This window comes from Melanerpes formicivorus, unplaced genomic scaffold, assembly GCF_026170545.1.
Source record: "Melanerpes formicivorus ecotype bairdi unplaced genomic scaffold, bMelFor1.0.p_v2 SCAF_21, whole genome shotgun sequence".
Lineage (NCBI taxonomy): Eukaryota > Metazoa > Chordata > Aves > Piciformes > Picidae > Melanerpes > Melanerpes formicivorus.
In genome coordinates this window covers 9,623,313-9,642,917 of record NW_027142373.1, presented here as the reverse complement: position 1 = coordinate 9,642,917, position 19,605 = coordinate 9,623,313, and the positions used below count along the sequence as shown (strand labels likewise).

The 19,605-nt window shown below is 59.6% G+C and overlaps 1 protein-coding gene across 1 annotated transcript; it reads right to left on the bottom strand.

Annotated features, from left to right (window-relative positions):
• Positions 1-111: 111 nt before the first annotated feature.
• Positions 112-11,932, bottom strand: ST6GALNAC2 (ST6 N-acetylgalactosaminide alpha-2,6-sialyltransferase 2). Its single transcript, XM_068151446.1, has 10 exons — positions 11,564-11,932; positions 5,758-5,850; positions 5,587-5,644; positions 4,937-5,111; positions 3,625-3,790; positions 2,878-3,016; positions 2,610-2,713; positions 2,373-2,456; positions 1,594-1,693; positions 112-1,370 (listed from the first exon to the last, which is right to left on the bottom strand). Exons 1-10 carry the CDS (start codon positions 11,686-11,688, stop codon positions 1,203-1,205), a joined length of 1,212 nt encoding a protein of 403 aa, XP_068007547.1. The 5' UTR covers positions 11,689-11,932; the 3' UTR covers positions 112-1,202.
• Between the last annotated feature and the right edge of the window lie 7,673 nt (positions 11,933-19,605).

The window sequence follows — 19,605 nt, the reverse complement described above, 5'->3', positions numbered from 1 at the left end:
ACCCCACTGCCATCCCAGCCTCTGGGGCTGTTCCCCAGTCCACAGCTCCTCTGCTGTGGGCCACTGAAGGTTCTCACCCACCACCCAGTTAATGAAAACAACAAACGGGCATAAGAGCAACCAAGCCTTCAACATTTATGGTATGACACAAAGTGGGAAGGGGTCTCCTATCGCACTGCTTGCTCTCCTGTGCTGTACCACCCCTCACACCATCACCAGCTGGAGGAGCCTCCCCAGGGGGTTGTCCTTGGCAGCACTGGCTTATGTGGGACAGTTGAAAGGTTCAGGACCTTCACCTCCCTTGTATTTTTTAGTGATTGTTACTTAGACTTACACAACAAGCAAGCAGGTCCCCCCCTTGCTGTCCTCTCAAATCACTTGGGGGCCACCCCATGGTCCCTGGGCAAGAGAAACTTCACAAACCCATGACCAGACACCTGGGCTGCAGGCCAGCTCTCATCTGGTGTGCTCCAGGGCCAGCTGCATTTCTGATGTCCCAGCTGAGCTGCAGTAACCCTACTTCTAGCCCTACTGGTGGCTTTCAAAAGCTTTCCTCCTTCCTTAGAATGGGAATAGGAGAGGACACTGTCTGCCACAGCCACACCACTGTCTGCTCTTGATGATGGAGAGAGGTGTTCTGGAGAGCAGTGAACCCAGAGCTGGCTGGAGTTCAGCCTTTCTGCAGTCTGGGAGGGAGGTGTTCTCCAAACACACCACCTTCCTCTTAGCTGATCTAGTCTGCAGTCCAAGACCATCATGCCTGTTGTCATCCCACCACGGAGATGAGCACTGGAGCTGGAGTGTGCCGGCAAGGTGAAGTCATTGCCCAGAGAGAGGCACCCACACGTCTCCAACATCCTCTTGCAGCCATCACCTTGCCCCTCCTGTGCTTCACAGGAGCTGCCCCACAGCTCATTCATGGAGCTGGGAGGTCACAGCCACGTGCCTTGGTTGCTTCTTGGTGCCCCAAAGGTCATGTTCAGTCACACTGAGCCACGAAACATCACCGGAGCTCCCTGAGGAAATGCAGTGCTTCTCTGCCAGCTTCAGCTTGCCCCTTGCCATCACCCCACCACTGGCTGCAGCGGGGTTCTGCTCCTTGGGCTAGCTGGGTGGATGAGGAGGGCCCTCAGGAGGAAAGTGGCCTTCAGGAAAGAGCCAGAGGAGTCCTTGGCTTTGCCTCCATGGGTGGCTGCCTGGCCTCACCGCTGGTAGAGGGTCATGATCCCTGCCTGGTGCAGGCTCCTCCACAGCGCTGCCTCCAGCATCATGTCATGGTTGGCATAAAACACCAGTGGCTTCTTCTCTGTCTCATAGTAGTGGTCTGAGAACTCCTCATAGTTGGAGGTAATGAACCCATAGGCACTGACCTGTGGAGAGGGAGGTGGGACAGAAGGCAAAGGACAGGGTCAGGGCTCCACCCCGGGGGCTCCATGCACCACCCTCCAGGCACGGGGGTGGTACATGCAGGACAGCCACCAGGACACGCCAGTCCTCCCAGGCAGCCTTACAGCAGCTAGTCACAAGTCCCAAGCAGCCAAAGCAGGGGGATGTCCCTGTCCCCAGGAGGGAGGTGGCCCTGTGGGCTCTCACCTGGTCGCAGGTGTGGAGGGCGGTGAGCAGCATGAGTGCGCCGGTGCTGGGCATGTAGAGAGAGCCATACTGCATGTTCAGCAGCTCTGACCGCAGGAACCTGCCAGCAGACACAGCTGCTTGGGGTGGGCTCACAGCTGGCAAGGGAACCCTAGCCCCCAGTGCCACACCCACCACCACACCCAGCATCCAGCCTGCTCCCACCGGTGCTGCCAGTGCCCAGAGCTTGTGGATTCTCTGATGACTGCCATGAAGGTTCATGGAGTCATGGAATGGTTTGGGTTAGAAGGACCTTAAAGATCATCTAGTTCCAACCCTCTTGCCGTGGACAGGGGCACCTTCCACCAGACAGCTTGCTCAGGGCCTCAAGGCTCAGCTCATTTGCTGCAGGCTGCCAAAAGGCAGCTCTCTGCTGTTTGAAGTCATCCCGCCCCAGGTGTCTGCTCCTGTCACCAGGAGGAAAAGCTAAGCCCTTCGGGCCCTAGCCACCACCATGTCACAATGGAAGGGATTTGGGGAATGGGAGGCAAGGTGAGCACCATGAGGTGTGGGAGGGGACATGAGCTATGCTGCAGTGAACAGGAGTGGCAGAGGACAGGTGCCTCTGCCTTGCCTCCTCTGCAGAGAGCAGGGTACAGCAGTGCCTGGGGAAGGACTGGGACTGGTGCTAGGCAGCCACTGGAGCCACTCTCTCCCTATTGGAGAGACCAGCGATGGGAAGCAGGTGGTGTGAGCCCAGCCTGGAGCAGAGCAGGAGCTGTGATCCTCATCATCCTCACCTTGTTGTCAGGTACTGCAAGAAATCTGGATGCAGCAGCTTGAACTTCTCTGCAGATGCCTCTGGTCCAAAATACTTCTGTGGCCTGCAGCGGGGTGAGGAGAAGGGCAGGATTTGCATCAAGAAAGTCCCACCTGGGCTTTGTCCCACCAGGGACAGCTGTGGGGTGAGGCCAGGCAAGTCATGCTCCCTCTGGAGCATCACTGAAGGTGCTGGAAGCATCCTGGGGGGTACTCACTTGTCACCCTTGTCCGAGCCCTCGGGGACCGCTCTGCCCTGGATGGCTGACTTCAGCATGAGGTAGTCACGGATGTCCGAGGGGATGAAGATGTACCTCAGGTCCTGCAGCAGGGACACAGGCATGGCACTTGGGGGGCTTTGGGGCACCACCCGTGCCAGCAGGGCCAGCACTGAGGGTCCTTGAGACAGTGAGAAGGTTTGGAGGGCAAACCTAGCCTCAAGGGACAGCCTGGGGTCACCTGCTCAGCAAGCCCTGGGTGTCTCACCTTGCCCTGTGGCACCTGGGTGAAGCCATACTCCTTGTAGGCGATGAGGGAGTTCTTCATGGTGTTCACTGTGAAGCCATAGAAGGAGATCTTGGTCCCCACGTCCTCCTCGAAGCCCTTGATCACAGCACCATTGAGCCTGCAGAGACAGCAGAGGATGCATGCCTGAGCCTGGGAGCTCTAGGCTGTGCCTTTAAAAACTTTCACAGACCTTGAGCAGAAAAGCAGTAAAACTGTAAATAAATCACTGCTGGGTGTGAAAAGGAAAACAGAGAGAATTCTAAACCACCCCGTTGGGGAGAGGTTGGTTGTACCTAAACAATTCTCTCTTCTCCCTTCTCTGCTCTGGAGAGATACTAACTTGCTTCTGCTTGAGCCTTGGCTGCATTGGTTTGGTTCAGCCTAACAGCAACTTTTCTCTGCTCCTTTCTCTTCTCCCTTTGGTACAGGAGGGTAGGGGGGAGGCAGGGGAGGAGGAGCTAGTAGCTTCCCCGGGTCTTTGACCAGGGGGATCCTTGTGCTGTGTGTCAGTTGTAAATCCCTGTAACTTCTGTAACTGCTGGATGTTTGGTAGGTGCTCGTGGCACTCCTTGTAGGCGGTAGTTTTGCCTGTAAATAACAGCTTTCATTTTGCTTCTGGCAAAGTTGATGTTGGGGGGGGGGGGGAGGGAAATTTCAACCCACCACACCTTGGCCTGCCTCTTCCCAGCACCCAGGGCCCCATCCTGCCCGGGAGACCTGCCCCACCTGAAGACCAGGTCGTGCGCATCGATGGCCCGGCCCTGCCGCGAGCCGTTCAGGATGCCGCCGTTGCCCACCACGGCGCAGCGCACGCAGCCCCCGGGGAAGCTGCCCCTGTCGAAGAGCTGCCTGTTGGCAGAGGCGTTGAGGAGCCGCAGGGTGCTGCCCACCGCTGGAAGAGAGCAGGATGGGACGGGTCAGTGGGAAGGCGCGCAGCCGCCCGCCTCGCCTCCCGGGCTCGAGGGTGCGGCAGCGCAGCCAGCAGCAGCCCAGGGGAAGGCTCACGCCCTCCTCACCCTCCAGGAGAGGCTCTACAGGTGGCTCCACAGCCAGTCCCTGCTCCCCCACATTTGAATGGTCCAGGCCAGAAGGGACCTCCAAAGGTCATCCAGTCCAACCTCCCTGCAGTCAGCAGAGACATCCCCAACTAGATCAGGCTGCCCAGGACCTCATCAAGCCTCACCTGGGAAGGAGCCTCAACCACCTCCCTGGGCAACCCTATGCAGCCCTTCATCTTCCTAAGCCTCCAAACTGAGGCCACCTGAGGCTGTGCAAGGCATGGAGACACATCCAGACAGCTCCAGCCTTGCAGTAGATTCTGGGTGTTTAATCCACAGGGCAGACAAAATTACCCTCTCCTAAACAACTCTGGCGGGGATTCTCTTTGGAGTCATTAAACTTCAGCTCTTCTTAAGGGATGTCCTGGATGCCCCCTCCCTGGAGATGTTTAAGGCCAGGTTGGATGAGGCCTTGAGCAACCTGGGCTGCTGGGAGGCATGGCAGGGGGTTGGAATAAGAGGATCTCGAAGGTCCCTTCCAACCCAAACCGTTCTATGGATCTGTAGATGCTACTGCCCCTGCTGGCCGTGGCCCCTCCTGACAATGTCCCTTTGCAGCTGCCACTGGTTGGCTCGACCCTGCTGCTCCCAGCACCTCCCAGCCCAGGGCCTGAAGCAGGCAGCTGCTGGGCAGAGCAGGGAGTGGGTTTGGGGTAGGAAAGGAAACAGTCTGTAACAATGGCCTGGGTTGTCCGAGCTCCTGCAGCCCCAGTTCATGATCACACACACACTGGAGCTTTTATTCAGGGGAAATGTCACAAGATGCAGCAAGTGACATTTGCAAATCCATCCCTTTCACCCTGGGAGGCTGAGTGGGAAGAGATCATGGTCCCTGCAGGCAGCTCTGCTGAGCTCCTCTGCCTGCCCCATGTCTTCAATGCCTTCTGCTGGGCTCCCCAGGCCCCTCCAGCTGCCCTGCTCCCTCCCATTGCCTCTTCTTGCCCCATCTGCTGCCACCCCCATCCTGGTTAGGTCCATACCTGTGTGGGACAAGCCCTGCCAGCCATAGGGGACGTGTCGTGTCTTCAACCTGTCCCAGGTCTCTGGGGTGAAGTGCTGGTCCCACATCAGCACAGGAGTGTCGAAGCGGAAAATGTCCCCAAACTTGGGGTCTGCCTTTGCTCTGGCCATCACTGAGCTGAGGCAGGTGCTGGACTGGAGGGGAGAAAGACTTGGCTCAGTCTCTAGCCAGAATCTACCTTCCCTCTGACATCTCTACCCCTCAGTAGGCACCAAGGAGATGAGAAACCCAAGGACAGAAATGCTCCTTGCCCATCACATGTTCTGCTGGGTCACCAAGGCAGGGTGCAGCCCCATGCCTTGGTTTCCAGAACACCCTTTAGTACCCAGCTCCCTGGGGCTGGGAGCACCAGGGCTTAGAGCATGAACCCCATGAAAGATTGAGCACCAGGTGATGCTGGCTCCAACCCTCACTCTGGGGAATTGCTCAGGGAGGTGCTGCAGCCACAGCAAGGGGGCCTGGGGAGACCCACACTGTAGACAGAGGAGGGACAAAAAAAACCCTTCCAGACCACTCTGCTCTTCCTCAGCTTCTCCACACAGATCTTCAACCCACAAAAGCCAGCAGGGAGTGGCACTGGGGCACTGACCACACTGTGCTAAGGGTTACCTGCTGTCTGCTGGGCTTGGGCTCCTCCAGCTCAGAGGAAGGCCTGAAGAACTTCCCCCTGGAAAGGGAGAATCATATAGCAAAGCTAAAAATCCATCACTGGTTGAACCCTGCACTGGGCAGGGTGGGGTCCAGCTCATGCCAGGACCACTGCACATCTTCCCCTCTTACCTCTCTAAGCCACCTCCAAGAGCCCACCTGCGGCTGCCAGCTCGGCGCCACGTCCCCGACGGAGCCAGCACCAGCGGCTCTGGCTGCAGCAGGCTGGGAGAAGAAGCCAGGGAGACATCAGCTGGGGAGGTGACATTGAGCCCCCACACTCTGACACCCTTCACCTGGGAGAGCCCTGGGGCAGGACTGTGTCACCTCCACCCACCTCCCTTCCATGTGTTGCTGCAGCTGGAGGCTTGTACAGAAAGCAGCTGCTGGCTTCCACCTGCAGGACCCCCCTGTGTGCCAGAAACTGCACCCAGCTCAGCCTGCTGCCTTGGAGGGGTACCCTGCTGTGACCTCCTTGGCTTTTCCCACCATCCCACCTTTCCCAAGCCCGAGGGGAATGGGGCTGGGACAAGCTGGGCAGGTCAGCAGGACATGGGTAGTTTCCACACTGGAGAAGGAATAGGTAACTGGGATCTGGGTGCTCTCGGGGTCTGCAGGACCTCCCCTCTGCCACGGGGCCAGCTGGGACATGGCCTGATCCTTTCTTTGTTCAGCAGCCGGGGACAGAGGTAGAGGTTTCCCATCTCAGGGTGCCCTGAGCCCCACGGGGCCAGACAGAGCAGCCCCAGCCTGCCAGGGGGCTGTGTGGGGCTGGGGGTGGGCAGGGTCGGAGCCTGGCAAGCAGGAGGTGGGAGCCCACCGGAGGGGAACAGGCTCCCATTCATCCCCGCACAGAAGGGCCCTTCAGAGCCCCCCGGCGCCGCCTCCAGCCCGGCCGGCAGGTGCCCAGGCCAGAAGGAGGGCATTGTGGAGGAGACAAGGGCCCCCTTGTTGTGGCCTCTCTGCCCGGGAGCCCGGCACAGGTAGAGGCAGGTGGGGAGCGGAGCTCTGCCTCCCCCCCGGCCCCCACCGGCGCGACCGGCATTAGGTTTCCATCCCTGCCCCGGCCCCTGCCGACAACAGCACTGCCCACAGCCCTGCCCAGGAGCGAATCCAGACCCATTTGCCACCCGAAACCAGCTCCGTGCCACCTCGGGGTACAGCACGACACGGGGAGACAGCCCAGCGCTTTGCCCGGGGGCTGGAACATCTCCCCCGGGCGTGGATGGAGCCTCAGGACTAAGCAGGCTCTAGCCCCAGCTCCTTCCTCACGCATCCCAGCGTCGTGCAGGAGATGCCGGGGGTGAAGCCCCCCCTGCCAGGGCTGTCAGCACTGCGGGCACTGCCAGGCGGCTCTGTAAATCCAGACAGTGCATCTTGCCTCAGTGTCCCATAGTAGAACAGCTCTCCAGCAAGAGCTGCTGTCCTGAAGAGCCCCCACCATCCAAACCGGCCGCACTCCAGCCCAGGGGCAGGGTCTCCACTTTAGCCCTGCCCCATGGCCGCAGCCCGACCTCCAAAGACGTGCAAGAGCCATCCCATTGAATACAGAAGTGCTGACACCAGGGCTGGCCCCACAGCTGGGAGAGAGATTGCGTGCAGAGATGCTCCCACCTGTCCCTGCAGCCACCAGCTCATCCCTCAGCTCACCCCAGGAGCACCCAAGCTGGAAGAAAGGAGAGAGGACAAAGCTCCAGGATGCTTCACCAAGGTGGAACTGATCCTAGGGAGGTGCTGGGACTGCAGCTTTCTGCAGGATGTTCCTGCTGTTATCACTGGGAACATCTGAATGAAGCCAGCCTGACCAAGCTGACCTGTTCCCTCAGCTCATGGCCAGGAGCAGAACTGCCCCAGCAGGGTCTGTACCTGGGACAGGCCACCCAAAGGCTGTGTGAGACCTGCTGGTTATGGTGGTGGCTGCCCTGTCAGCCCAGCCCTGCCAGGCACGGGCAGCACAGCCTGGGCAGAGCAAAGCTGAGCCAGGGCTAGCCATGCCAGGATCTGGCAGGAGCTACAAGCAGAGCTCTTCATGCTGAGCCTGCTTAGCTGCAGGGAACTGCCTTGGGATCTCCACAGAGCTCACCTCAGAGAGCTGCCCCAGCCCTGTGTGCTTCCTCCCTCTCACAATGCAGGAGATCCACAGCCCACAAGCCTCAGCAGCAGGAGATTATCAATGCTACCAGTACCCAAATCACAGCCCAGGCACTGCTGGAGTCTTGGCAGTTGGACTTGGTGATCTTAGAGGTCTTTTCCAACCTCAATGATTCTATGATCCCAAGAAACCTTCCTGCTCCCAACCCAGACCCAACTCCTGCAAAGCACTGAGCTTCCTGCAGCAGCAACCCATCCTGCACACAAAGCCTCCACATTGGGCACTCACCTTTTGTCTGGCCAAACCCCAGAAGTCATCACCCTCACACAGGTCCATGCTGCCCAGGACCCACATACAAACAGCCTCTCTGAGCCCTGCTGCCTCCACAGCCTTTCCCCATCAGGCTCATGAGCCCCAGCTGCACGTCCCTACAAATCCCTGCCCACCCAGCCCCTCCCCAGCCACCCAAGCTGTTCCACTCCTGCTTCTTCATAGGATGGTTCTGGTTGGAAGAGACCTCTGAGATCATCAAGTTTTACTGTTAACCCAGCATGGCTAAGACTAAACTGTGTCCCTCAGCACCACATCTCAATGTCTTTTCAGTCCCCGCAGGGACTGGGACTCCACCACTACCCTAGGCAGCCTGTTCCAGGACTTGACACCCCTTTTGGGGAAGGAGTTGTTCCTAATACCTTGGTACAAAGCCTTCCCTTCCCCTTTCCTGGCTCATCCCAATGCCTGCAGGACAAGGCAGAGATCCAGGCATTGGCAGTGGGAGGTGCTGTGCCACTTTCTGAACTGCCAGGGCTGCTGTGGGAGCACCCAGGGCAGCGTGGTGGGGGTCAGACCCAGTTTGCTGGGGGGGGGGGGGGGGGCTGCAGGGAGGTGGGCACAAGCAGCCCAGCAGGTTGGTTCCTGCTTATGTTGAACTGGAGCTGGGGCCCACTTCCACCTGCAGTCAGACATGGTGCAGGGCACCTGCTCGTGGCTTCTTGCAGGACTTGTGCTGACCTGACAAACTCAACCCCAGAGTCAGCACCTCCCTGCACCCTTCCCAGCTGCAGGTACTGGAGTCAGCTCCCCAGCATCCCAGCAGACATCCTGGCTGTGGCTGCTGCCCAAGCCCTGCCGGGGAGGGTGTGGGGCAGCCAAGTCCCTCCACCAAGCAGCAGCTCAGCGGCCTGTTGGGAAGCCAAACACTTTGACGTCACCCGCCAGGATGTGGCGAAGCACCTCGTGATGCTTGGTTGACTCAGAAGATGACAACCCTCCCCAGGACCAGCCAATTCACAATGGGGCTCTGGGGAAGGAGTGGCTGGTGGCTGCCCTGGGCACTGGCCATGGCAGCCGAGCCAGCCCAGCCTGGTGCATGGCAGTCACAAATGTGACGTCCCTGGTCCTCCGCTTCCGGAAGATAACTGTGTGCCAGGGTTGTGAGCACACACTCCTCCTTATCTTCAGCAAACACTCCCAGGGCCCCGCACAGCCATTTGATGGAGCTGAAGAAGCATCATGAAGTCCCTCTGGGAAGGTGTTTGCTCCATCCCACCCTGAAGGGCCGAGCTCCAGAAAGCTTCTTCCCCCGGCGCAGAGCCAGAGCGGCACGGCGAGGCTGGGCTGAGCTCCAGGGGCTGAGCTCCATGGTCCCATCTGCCCTAATAATGAAGCCACGAGCGGTGCCAGGGCTTCAGAGAGATGCCTGGGCAAGGAGTGGGATGGGGCTGTGCCCAGAAGAACGCCAGGGCCTCTGGGGTCACCACAGTTCCGTGGGCACGGGGCATTTCAGTTTTCTCCGTAGGGCACTCACCACTGCCACCAGCTTTGTGCTGGACTGGAGAGGGAATTGACATTGCCCTCAGGTGAGCTGGTGTTGGCAGCAGCAGCCAGCATCATCTTGGGGGGTCAGCTTTCTCCTAGCCCACTTCATCCCCCCAATATGTCAGCATGGAGACACTGCTCATACAAACCTCCCTACTGAAACACGGCCTCCTACACCAGTGTGAGCATCCCTGGCCTCCCTTTCTGCACCAGTGCAGGCAGAGCAGGAAACCTGCTCTCTGTGAGGGCTCTTCAGCCCTGAGAGACAGCAGTGTCCCAGATTCACTCTTGGACCCATCCCTGTGTCCTTTGGCCAGGCAGCAGCAGTTCCTCTGGGTGCAAGGTTCAGGCAGGAGAAGCAGCAACCATAGGGCAGAGTGTAAACACAGGGAGCTGGAGAAACCATGACTTGCCCTGCCTGGGGTCAAGCTTTAGTGATTGGAATAAAGCCAAGAGGAAAAGTCCAGAAGAGCTCTGGGATCTGGTCACCTGGCCCTGGGCTCCAATCTGGGGCTGGATGAGCTGACTCTTGGGCCCATCTGTCACAGTGCAGGAGCCTGGGCTGGTTCTGCAGTAGGGAACTGGCACTAGGGCAGGGCCAGGCAGTGGCTGAGCTACCTGCAGCCTGTCATGTGTTGGGAGGAACCTGCTCCTGGCTCCCAGCTCCCATCACACAGGTCTCCTCTGCACCCTGCTCCCGGGGTGGACCATGAACCCTGTGCCACAGTACATCTGGTTCCCATACCCAGCTCCAGTGTGGCCCTTGAGCATGTCCTGCTGCCCTCATGGGCCCCAGTTTCCCTTCTCATGGCATCAAACTCTGTGAAGAGCTGCTCCACACCCCAGCTATGACCTGTCTTGATTACCAAGTGGAATGGGCTGCTGCTGGCACCACTGACCACCCAGTGCAGCCTGGGTACAAACAGCCACCTCTGTTCAGGCTGCTGGGGACAATTCTGCTCCACAAGCCCAGCAGGAGAGGGCATCTCTGCCATGGGCAGGACAGGAGTGGGCAAGAGCCTCCAGCTCCCAGCTGAAGAAGAGAGAGTGGCTGGAGCCCAGGGCAGCCCAGCCAGCTGCAGCCCAGCAGCTCCCAGTGCAAATCTTGCTGCACTCAGCTCCCAGTGCAGAGCCAGCTCTGGTCCCCACAGCATCCTGCACTCCTGGGCAGCACCCAGGCAGCTGGCCTCTGTCACACTGAGGGCAGCCAGGAGCACCCAGAGTGGAGGAGATGGACACCCGCAGCACCTTCCTGCTGGTGTTCACAAGAGGGGATGGTGCTGGCCAAGGGCTGTGCAGGCTTCTTCACACCCTCTCCACCCAGCCACACTCCCCGGAGCTCCCTGGGGGACCCCAGCACCCCCAGGCACCGGGGCACTCAGGAAGGGGCTTGGGGAGCATGGAGGATGAGGGCAAGGCACCAGGTCCTCTCCACACCAACGGCATGGTGCAAATTGCTGGAGTTTGGGAAATGCTGCGGCTCCTGAGAGTTTGCAAGGGGTGGTGGGGAGCCCCAGGGATCTGAGCGGGCTGTGGGAAGTCATGGGGGGATCACTGCAGCTCCATGGGGGCCAAGCCTCCCCTCACGACAATCAGCCAGCTCCGGTATTAAATCAACCCAACAGGGACACAGGGGGCTGTCAGAGGGGCTGGCTGCCTCCTGGAGACGTTTGATCCTGCTGGGGCCAGAGCACCCTCAGCCCTCCCGACACCCTGCAATGGTTTCTGTGCAGTGTGATGGACTGAACTCAAGCGGGACCCCCTGCAGCTCCCCACGGCGCCGGGGTCCTGCTCTGGGCACCCCTGGGCTCAGCTGGGCTCCGTGCCCAGGAGCCGGTGCCCAGGACACTTTGTGGGGCGGACAGAGGCTGCTGCCGGCACGTTTCTCAAGCCAGCCAACAACCGGGGGCACAGCTGGGGCAACCTGCACACCGGCACCCCAATATCCCCTCCCTATCAGGGGGCATGTCACCTCACGCTGGGTTTGCACATCCCTGCCTCCCGCCGCCCTTCCCGTGCCCCCCTCACCTGGCTATGATCCTCTGGCTGGTGGGGGACTCCACCGTCGCGTAGTAGTGTCCGTAGAGGAGCAAGGAGGATGTGAGAGCAGCCAGGAGCAGAAGGCAGAGCCGTTTCCAGTGCGGGGACCCCATCCCGGGCACCTCAGCCAGCGGAGCAGCGCAGCAAGCGGGAGCCAGCACTGCCTGCAAGGGACCCTGCAAACTTCCCAGCCCTTCTCCTCGCCCGGTCCGGTCCGGTCCGGTGGGCACGGGCACCACTCTAGGCGGGCTCCGTCCTGCTCTGGGTGCCCAGCTGCACCTTGGAGCAGGCTGGGATATTCCTCCGGAGCGGTGGGAGGGAGGGTGTGAGCCGGAGGGAGGAGGCACCAGGCTGACTGGTTCAGACTTGCTGAGGAAAAAAAAAAACCAGGCACTTTTGAGCTGCTTTTTCTCCAAGCCGAGGATTAAACATTTACTCAGACCAGCAGGGAAATGTGCTTTTTTTGGCCTCCTTTTGCATGCCACCCACCCACCCACCTAGAGCGCACAAAGAACGGAGGTTCCCCTTTGCTCTTAACTTTCTGGTTCGGCTCAACACGTGTTTCATCCTCGGCTCCTTCACCACCAGCATCGCCCAGCCACCGCCACCGCCACCCCCCCAGCCTGCCCGGGGGGGGTTCGCTCTCGGTTGGGACTTTACTAGACTCTCCAGGCTCCCAAGGGAAGCTCCGGTGCCGGGCTGCCCGATGGCAGCTCTGAGGCACACACCGGCACCGGGTACCTGCTGGCGGCTCCGTGACACGCAGCTGCACCGAGTCAAAGCCGCTGCTGCCGGAGCAAACCCGGTGGAGGATGCTGGTGGGGTGCTGCTGCCCCAGCCCTGGCCGCTTTCTGTCTGAACAAGGTGGTTTTGCAGCAAACGAACCCGTTCGGGGCTTTGCGCCCAGTTTGACGAACAGTTTGGGCTGGGAGGGAGGAAAAAGAGGTTCGGGGGGCTCGGGGGGACATCCGAATGCACTGCTTTGGCATCTGTGAGAGGGGAATGTTCAGATCCTCCTTTGAAAGATTATTCCTGTGCTGCTTTAGCTAAAGTGATTGACCAAAGTAAGCAGCCCTGCAACTCAAAACACTGGGGGCAGAGCGGGAAGGGGCTGGGCAAAGCAAAGAAGCCTGTTCAAGAGATCTGCAGTGATTTCAGGGGGGTGGATTTTTAGGCAGCCGCCAAAGTCAGGGAAGCAGCAGCATGGTGAGCCCTGCTCCATCCAAACCCTGTGTCCGCAGTTCCCCGAGGACCCACAAGCCACCACCCCAGGGAGTCACCCAGCCCCTTCTCAAATTCCTGCTGTTGTCATTCAGAACCAGAAAGCCGGGGGGCAAAGCCCATCCCTGCTCCCATTTCCTCCCCTCCCCACCCCGGGCTGGTGTGCTCATGGCTGCACTTCCCCCCAGCCACCCTCAGAGGCACGTTTCCAACGGCGCTGCTCCTTCAAAGGAAGACAAATGGCACAATAATTTCATGTGAGTTTATTCCAGTCCCCATTTCCTTGTGCTACTGCAAACCCCTCCGCTGCCAGCCCTGATTCCGCAGGAATCTTGGCTGGGTGGCAATGGTACAGCCGCAAAGTGCCCGGGGTGCGCTGGTGGTGGTGTCCTGGTGTGAACAGGGCAGCTGGGGCCGGCAGTGGTGGCAGCGTTGGCCCTGTCCCACGGGAATAAGTGGACAAGGGACCTGAGTCACCATGACAAGATGGCAACTGGGCTGACCTTAAAGAAAACTTGGAGGGAACAAGGGAGCGGGGGGCTGTGGCAGGCGGGCTGGGCACAGGGTGTCTCAGAGAAGCAGACAACAGACAACCGGCAGGAAGGGCAGGAGAGGACAAACCATCACCGCGTGGGCACCCAGGGATGATGAAATCAAGTCTAAAGCTCAGCTGGAACTAAAACTACAGAAGGAGGGGCAGGAAGAGTCACCCCGGTAGGAAAGGGCAGCTCAGAGAATATGGGTGCACTGATGGAAGAATTTAATGTCTGTTGCCTCTATCAGTACAGCCGGCTCCCAGCCCCGGGGTACCAGCATCATCGAGAAGACTCAGGGCCAGCAGAGGTGGCTCAAAGGTCCCGGAGCTGGTGTGACTGGTGGATCACCCTTGCTGGCTCTGGCACAATGGATTCGCTCCCTGCGACCCAACCACCGAGCCTCATGTGCTCTCAGCTCTGGCCCTTCGTTAATCACAGCTAATTATTACCAGGTGGTGGTGGCGGCTTGGGGGAAGGGGGGCATAGCAAGGCTCAGTCCCGGAGGTGGGCAACTGATGGTCCGGAGCAAATGACCTGGGGGAAGCCAGGAATTCGCCACCCAGAGACATTTACGGCCCGGTTATGCAAAGGCTGCTGAGAGGCAGCTCTGGTGCATTTGGCCAGGGGGAGGGAGGGAGGAGCTGGCTCCTTCACTCCCCGCTCCTCTCTCTGTTGCCTTGATGGATGGCTTTCTTCTGCGGGGTGTTTTTCAAAGGGGTGAAAATGAGATGCACAGTTCTTCATCTGCTCCGCTTGTTCTGTGCTACAATGCATTTTGGCCCATGCCCCGAAATTAAGTGGTGCTTATTTAGGAGTTAGAGAAGTGTGAAAACCCTTTGGGATGACAGTTGCCAAATAAAGATCAGGAAAAGAACAGAGAAGAAATTACGATGAAACCCGGCAAGTAGCATTTTTAGCTTGGGCTTTTTTGCTCCAGCGATTACTTCTTGGAAACAAAACCCAAGCTATCCACAAGGCTAGAGGAAGCAAGAGGAAAGAAAGCACATTTGGCATCGGCTGGCTGCTGGCCAAGGGTTGGTGGAGGAAAAGCTTGTGGTCTCTGCCGTGGTGAAGTGGCCAGCTGGGAGGAGAAGCTCTCCCAAAATGTCCTGGGGGGATTTTTCGAGCCATCCCAGTTTGCTCAGCACAGGTCAGAGACGCGTTCGGGAAAGTGCCAAAAATCTGCTCGCAGGAAATTTCCCTGAAACGCAAAGCCTGGCCCCGGGAACGTGCGGCTGTGGCAGCCCTGCTGGGGAGCGCGGGGCCATCTGGCTGCCTGCGGAGAGGCAGGGCCACCCCCTCCTGCAAATCCCTCCTGCAAACCCCTTCTGCAACCGCCCCTCCTGCAAACCCCCTTCTGCAAACCCATCCTGCAACCCCCATCAGCTGCCTGCGGAGAGGCAGGGCCACCCCCTCCTGCAAACCCCTCCTGCAAACCCCTCCTGCAACCCCCCCTCCTGCAAACCCCCTTCTGCAAACCCATCCTGCAACCCCCATCAGCTGCCTGCGGAGAGGCAGGGCCACCCCCTCCTGCAACCCCCCCTCCTGCAACCCCCATCCTGCAAACCCCATCCTGCATCCCCCCATCCTGCAACCCCCATCAGCTGCCTGCGGAGAGGCAGGGCCACCCCCTCCTGCAAACCCCATCCTGCAACCCCCCTCCTGCAAACCCCATCCTGCAAACCCCATCCTGCAAACCCCATCAGCTGCCTGCAGAGAGGCAGGGCCACCCCCTCCTGCAAACCCCATCCTGCATCCCCCCATCCTGCAACCCCCATCAGCTGCCTGCGGAGAGGCAGGGCCACCCCCTCCTGCAACCCCCCCTCCTGCAACCCCCATCCTGCAAACCCCATCCTGCATCCCCCCATCCTGCAACCCCCATCAGCTGCCTGCGGAGAGGCAGGGCCACCCCCTCCTGCAAACCCCATCCTGCAACCCCCCTCCTGCAAACCCCATCCTGCAAACCCCATCCTGCAACCCCCATCAGCTGCCTGCGGAGAGGCAGGGCCACCCCCTCCTGCAAACCCCATCCTGCAACCCCCCTCCTGCAAACCCCATCCTGCAAACCCCATCCTGCAACCCCCATCAGCTGCCTGCGGAGAGGCAGGGCCACCCCCTCCTGCAACCCCCCTCCTGCAACCCCCCTCCTGCAACCCCCCTCCTGCAAACCCCATCCTGCATCCCCCCATCCTGCAACCCCCATCAGCTGCCTGCGGAGAGGCAGGGCCACCCCGTCCTGCAAAAGCCATCAGCGGATGCCTCGGGAGGCTGACGCACAGCCCCTTCCCGACGGGGTGGGGAGAGCAGCGAGAGCTGGCCACTGCCAAACTCCTCCCCAGGTTCCCTGCAGAAATGGGGTCAGCAAAAGCTCCTGCCCATGCTCTGCTGCCTGGGTGGTGCCAGGGGTGCTTCCCGCTGGGCTTCACTTGGGTTTTTAGGTGGTACTGCAGCCAAAGTCGGGCGATGGATGCTTGGATGTGGGGAAACCGAGCCCTGTCTTTGTGACAGTCTGGCAGGAGGTGGCCCATCAAGGAAGCACACTCTTTAGCACCCCCCACCTGCTCCCTGCCATGGCAGGAAGGGCTTGGGGATGAGCCATGGGCTGGGGGGGCAGGAGGTGGTTTGTGCTGGGTCGCTCCCCTCGGCGCTGCTGGGGCCCAGCCCGGCTCTTATCGCAGACACGTCTGTGCAAGGCAGAGCTGTTGGTCAACCTTGGACCGTTGGCCAGGTGAGATAAGCTGAACACACAGTCTGAAGGCCATCCCCTCGCTGCCAGGCAGCCCATGAGTCCCAAGGTATGCCATGGAGGAATGCAGAGCTGGGAAACACCTGGGAGAAGTGACAGTGATGGCACAAACTGTGCTGTCCCTTTTTCCTGCTGGCTTTGAACCAGGGTGAGCAGATGTGGACTGATCCTGCCCTGTTCCCAGCAGCACAAACAGCCCCTGAGGCCTGCTGAAACACAGGAAGGGTCTGCTCGAAGCCACATGAGCCCTGCAGGGGTCACAGAATCGTTTTGGCTGGAAAAGACCTTTAGGATCATCAAATGCAACTGTTACCTGAGCACTGCCAGGTCTCCACTAAGCCATGTCTCCCAGCACCACATCTCCACAGCTTTAGAACATCTCCAGGGATGGGGTCTCCATCACTGCCCTGGGCAGCTTGTTCCAGGATTTGACAACCCTTTGGGGGAAGAAATTGTTCTTCATGTCCAACCTAAACCTCCTCTGGTGCAACTTGAAGTCATTTCCTCCTCCTATTGCTTGTCACTTGAGAGGAGACTGACACCCACCTGGCTCCAGCTTCCTTTCAGGGAGGTTAAAGGAACAATCAGGCCTCCTCTCAGCCTCCTTTCCTCCAGGCTGAACTGCCCCAGTTCCCTCAGTTGCTCCTCTCAGGACCTGTGCTCTACACCCTTCACCAGCTTTGCTGCTTTTCCTTGGACACCCTCCAGCACCTCAGTGTCTCGCCGGGATTGGGCCAGGGTCTGTCCCTGAAGCACACAGCTGAGGACAGGGGACACTGTCCCTGAGTGGGGTGGGCACCAGCCCCTTGTTCACCTGTGCAATCCCACCTTGGGATGTGCAGCCTTGGGATGTCCTCAGGACCCTGCAAATGTCTTTCCAGGGCTGGATCAGGCCAAGCTGGGAAAGCCCTACAGCACCCAGGGTCCTGCTGCTCGGCCCGGCAGAGGAATCCAGACCACCACAGCACCTCGGCGTGGGAAGCAGGAGCTGCTGCACCCCCAGGAGCTGTTTGCCTGCAGGGCCCTGCCCCAGCGCCTGGAGATCAAAGGCTCGCTGCAGGGGAGGTCATCTGCTGCTTTTTGCACAACAAAGCCACGGCCTGCTCCTTTATCTTGTTCTCCCTCCCCCATGATCAATAGCTTTTCTGGTCCGACTGGATTTCCCTGCTGCCACATCCCCGACGAAAGGAAAAGGTCCACACTGGAGGTGAGGAGGGTGAACCCCTCCACCCCTGAGCAGCAACAGCCCCAAACCTCTGCAGATGGGGACACAAATTGCTGTTTACATCAGTGACCAGCACAGGAAGTTTGTGCCGACCTGCAGTGGGCACAAGCCTCTGCCATGCTCCCACAGAGCCCAGCCAGCCACTGGCATCCAGCTCTGGCTGCTCTGTGTCTTGGCTTCTTGCCTGGGAAGAAGATTGGCTCTCTCCAGACCCTGGCTGGGTTGGCCTGGGCTGCCAGCACATGTCCCAAAGCCCAGCTCATGGTGTGGAGTCCATCTCACCCCTGTCCCCGCTCAGCCCAGGCTCTGGAGAGCAGGTTGGGCTGAGCAGGAGCAGGGAGGAGGTGAGCTCTGCACCTCTCATTCATTCAGGAGATGCATCCCCATCCCCCAGCACATCAAGTCCCCATCTGCTTCCTCCTGCTTTGCCCCAGCCCTGGCTGAGGGGTTGGTGCCTGTGGAGATGGAGCAAGACAGTTCCTGCTGGACAGAAGAGTGCTCACCACAAAGAGGGAAGGGATGGAAACCAAACAAAAGGTCTGAAGCTATGCCAGGAAGCTGGCACCACCAGAGCTGCTGGTTCACAAGTGGATTTGTTTCCCACAACCTGGCAGGGGTCATCTAAAAGTTATTAACTCCTGGGGAACATCAGGAAGATCTGGGCACAGCTGTGCTCCAGCCCTGTGGTGCTCACCAGCAGCTTCCCCCAGCCCCGGGGCTGATGCAGCAGCAGCTTCTGTGCAGTTCCTCACCAAACCAGAGCTCTCTGCTTCCATGGGGCAGATGCTGGAGCTCCTGGCTGGCAGTGGGCATTGTGTCCCCACAGGAGGGGCAGTCACTGTTTGAGGCATCCCTCAGGATGTCAGGCCCGATGCCACCCTCAGGCCTGTGCCCCTGCTGCCCTCAGCACCATGCCACATAGCAGAAGCTGAGGCTGCACCTTGGCACATGCTCTGCAGCTGCAAGAGTGGCACTTGCAGGTACCAAACCTTTCCTGTGCCTGCCCCTACAGACCCTGAGGAGCTGCTGGGCCACCAAACCTCGGGCAGGGGTGCTGGGGAGTGTTCCAAAGCTAAGGACACTGGGGACAGCTCTGCTGCAGCTGCAGGGCTGGGTGGCACTCGGCCTGTGCCAAACCTGGCACAGCCTGCCAGACACAGCACCGTGCTGCCAGGTCCCTGAACAGGAGCTGCCACCTGCTGGCACTGGGACAACCCTGCTGGCCTGCCAGCTGCAAGCACCTGGATGGGGACATTTGGGGTGGCCCAGCACCGTGGCACTGCCTGCAGGACTCACCAAGTGCTGGTTCTCACCAAGGGTGCTCCAGCTGTAGGTTCCTTCTGTGGGCTTTGCCACACTAGCTGGTGCCAGGCTAGAAGCTGGCTGGGAAATGCCAGCTTCAAACCCTCTCCACTTCCCATAGCTGCTCCAGACCTGATGCTGCAGGTGGCTCTGGTGAGATGCTGTAGGGGCTGTGTCTCTGGTGTGTCACACCCTGGCCAGCCCACGGTGGGATGGATGCCTTGGAGCAAAGTGAGGAGGTGATCAGTAGGTCAGAGCCACTTCTCTGAGGCCAGAGAGGATGAGGGTTTGAGTTTGTGGGCAAATTGCAGACCACAGCCATGGCCCTTCTGCAGCCAAGGTCACCCCTGGTAACATCAAACTACAGCAGCTGAGCTGAGGGGAAAGCCTGAAGGGAACAGGCTCTGCTGGTGGGAAAAGCCTCCTGAGAAGTTTCCTTCCCTTGACTCTGGGACACCTCAGCCACAGGGAGGAGCTGGGTGCTGGGGGCTGCCAGTCCATCCCCAAAGCCTCTTTGCCCACCGTGATGCTGTTGCTCGGCAGGACTCGGCACCATCCCACTTCCCAGAGGAGATGGAAACAAAGGGGGAGGAGGGGGAAGGGAAAGGGTGGAAGAAAAAAACTTCTTCCAACTTCTTGGGAAGAGAAAAGCCCCATTCAGGCAGGAAGAATGGCTGTGTGGAGCTGGTCACTAAGCAACCCACAGCCATTCGGTACGGCCTGGCGCACGGCGGGGGACAAAGCTGCTTCCCTGCCACCAGGAGCCCAGCGGAGGGAGGGCTGCAGGGCCTGGGGACAGCAGCCACACACAGCCACCCCCACAGGCTGAGACACCTAGCAGGCTCCAGAGCTCCTGGGTACTGCTAGAGTTTGTCCCCAGTCAGCTTCAGAGGGGGACAAGCTTCCATCAGGCTCCTCTTCAAGGAGGGTTTCTGGTCTGCTCACACAGGGCTGTGCACATCCTTCCCCACAGTTGTGGCCAGAGAACTCCCTGCTCCCA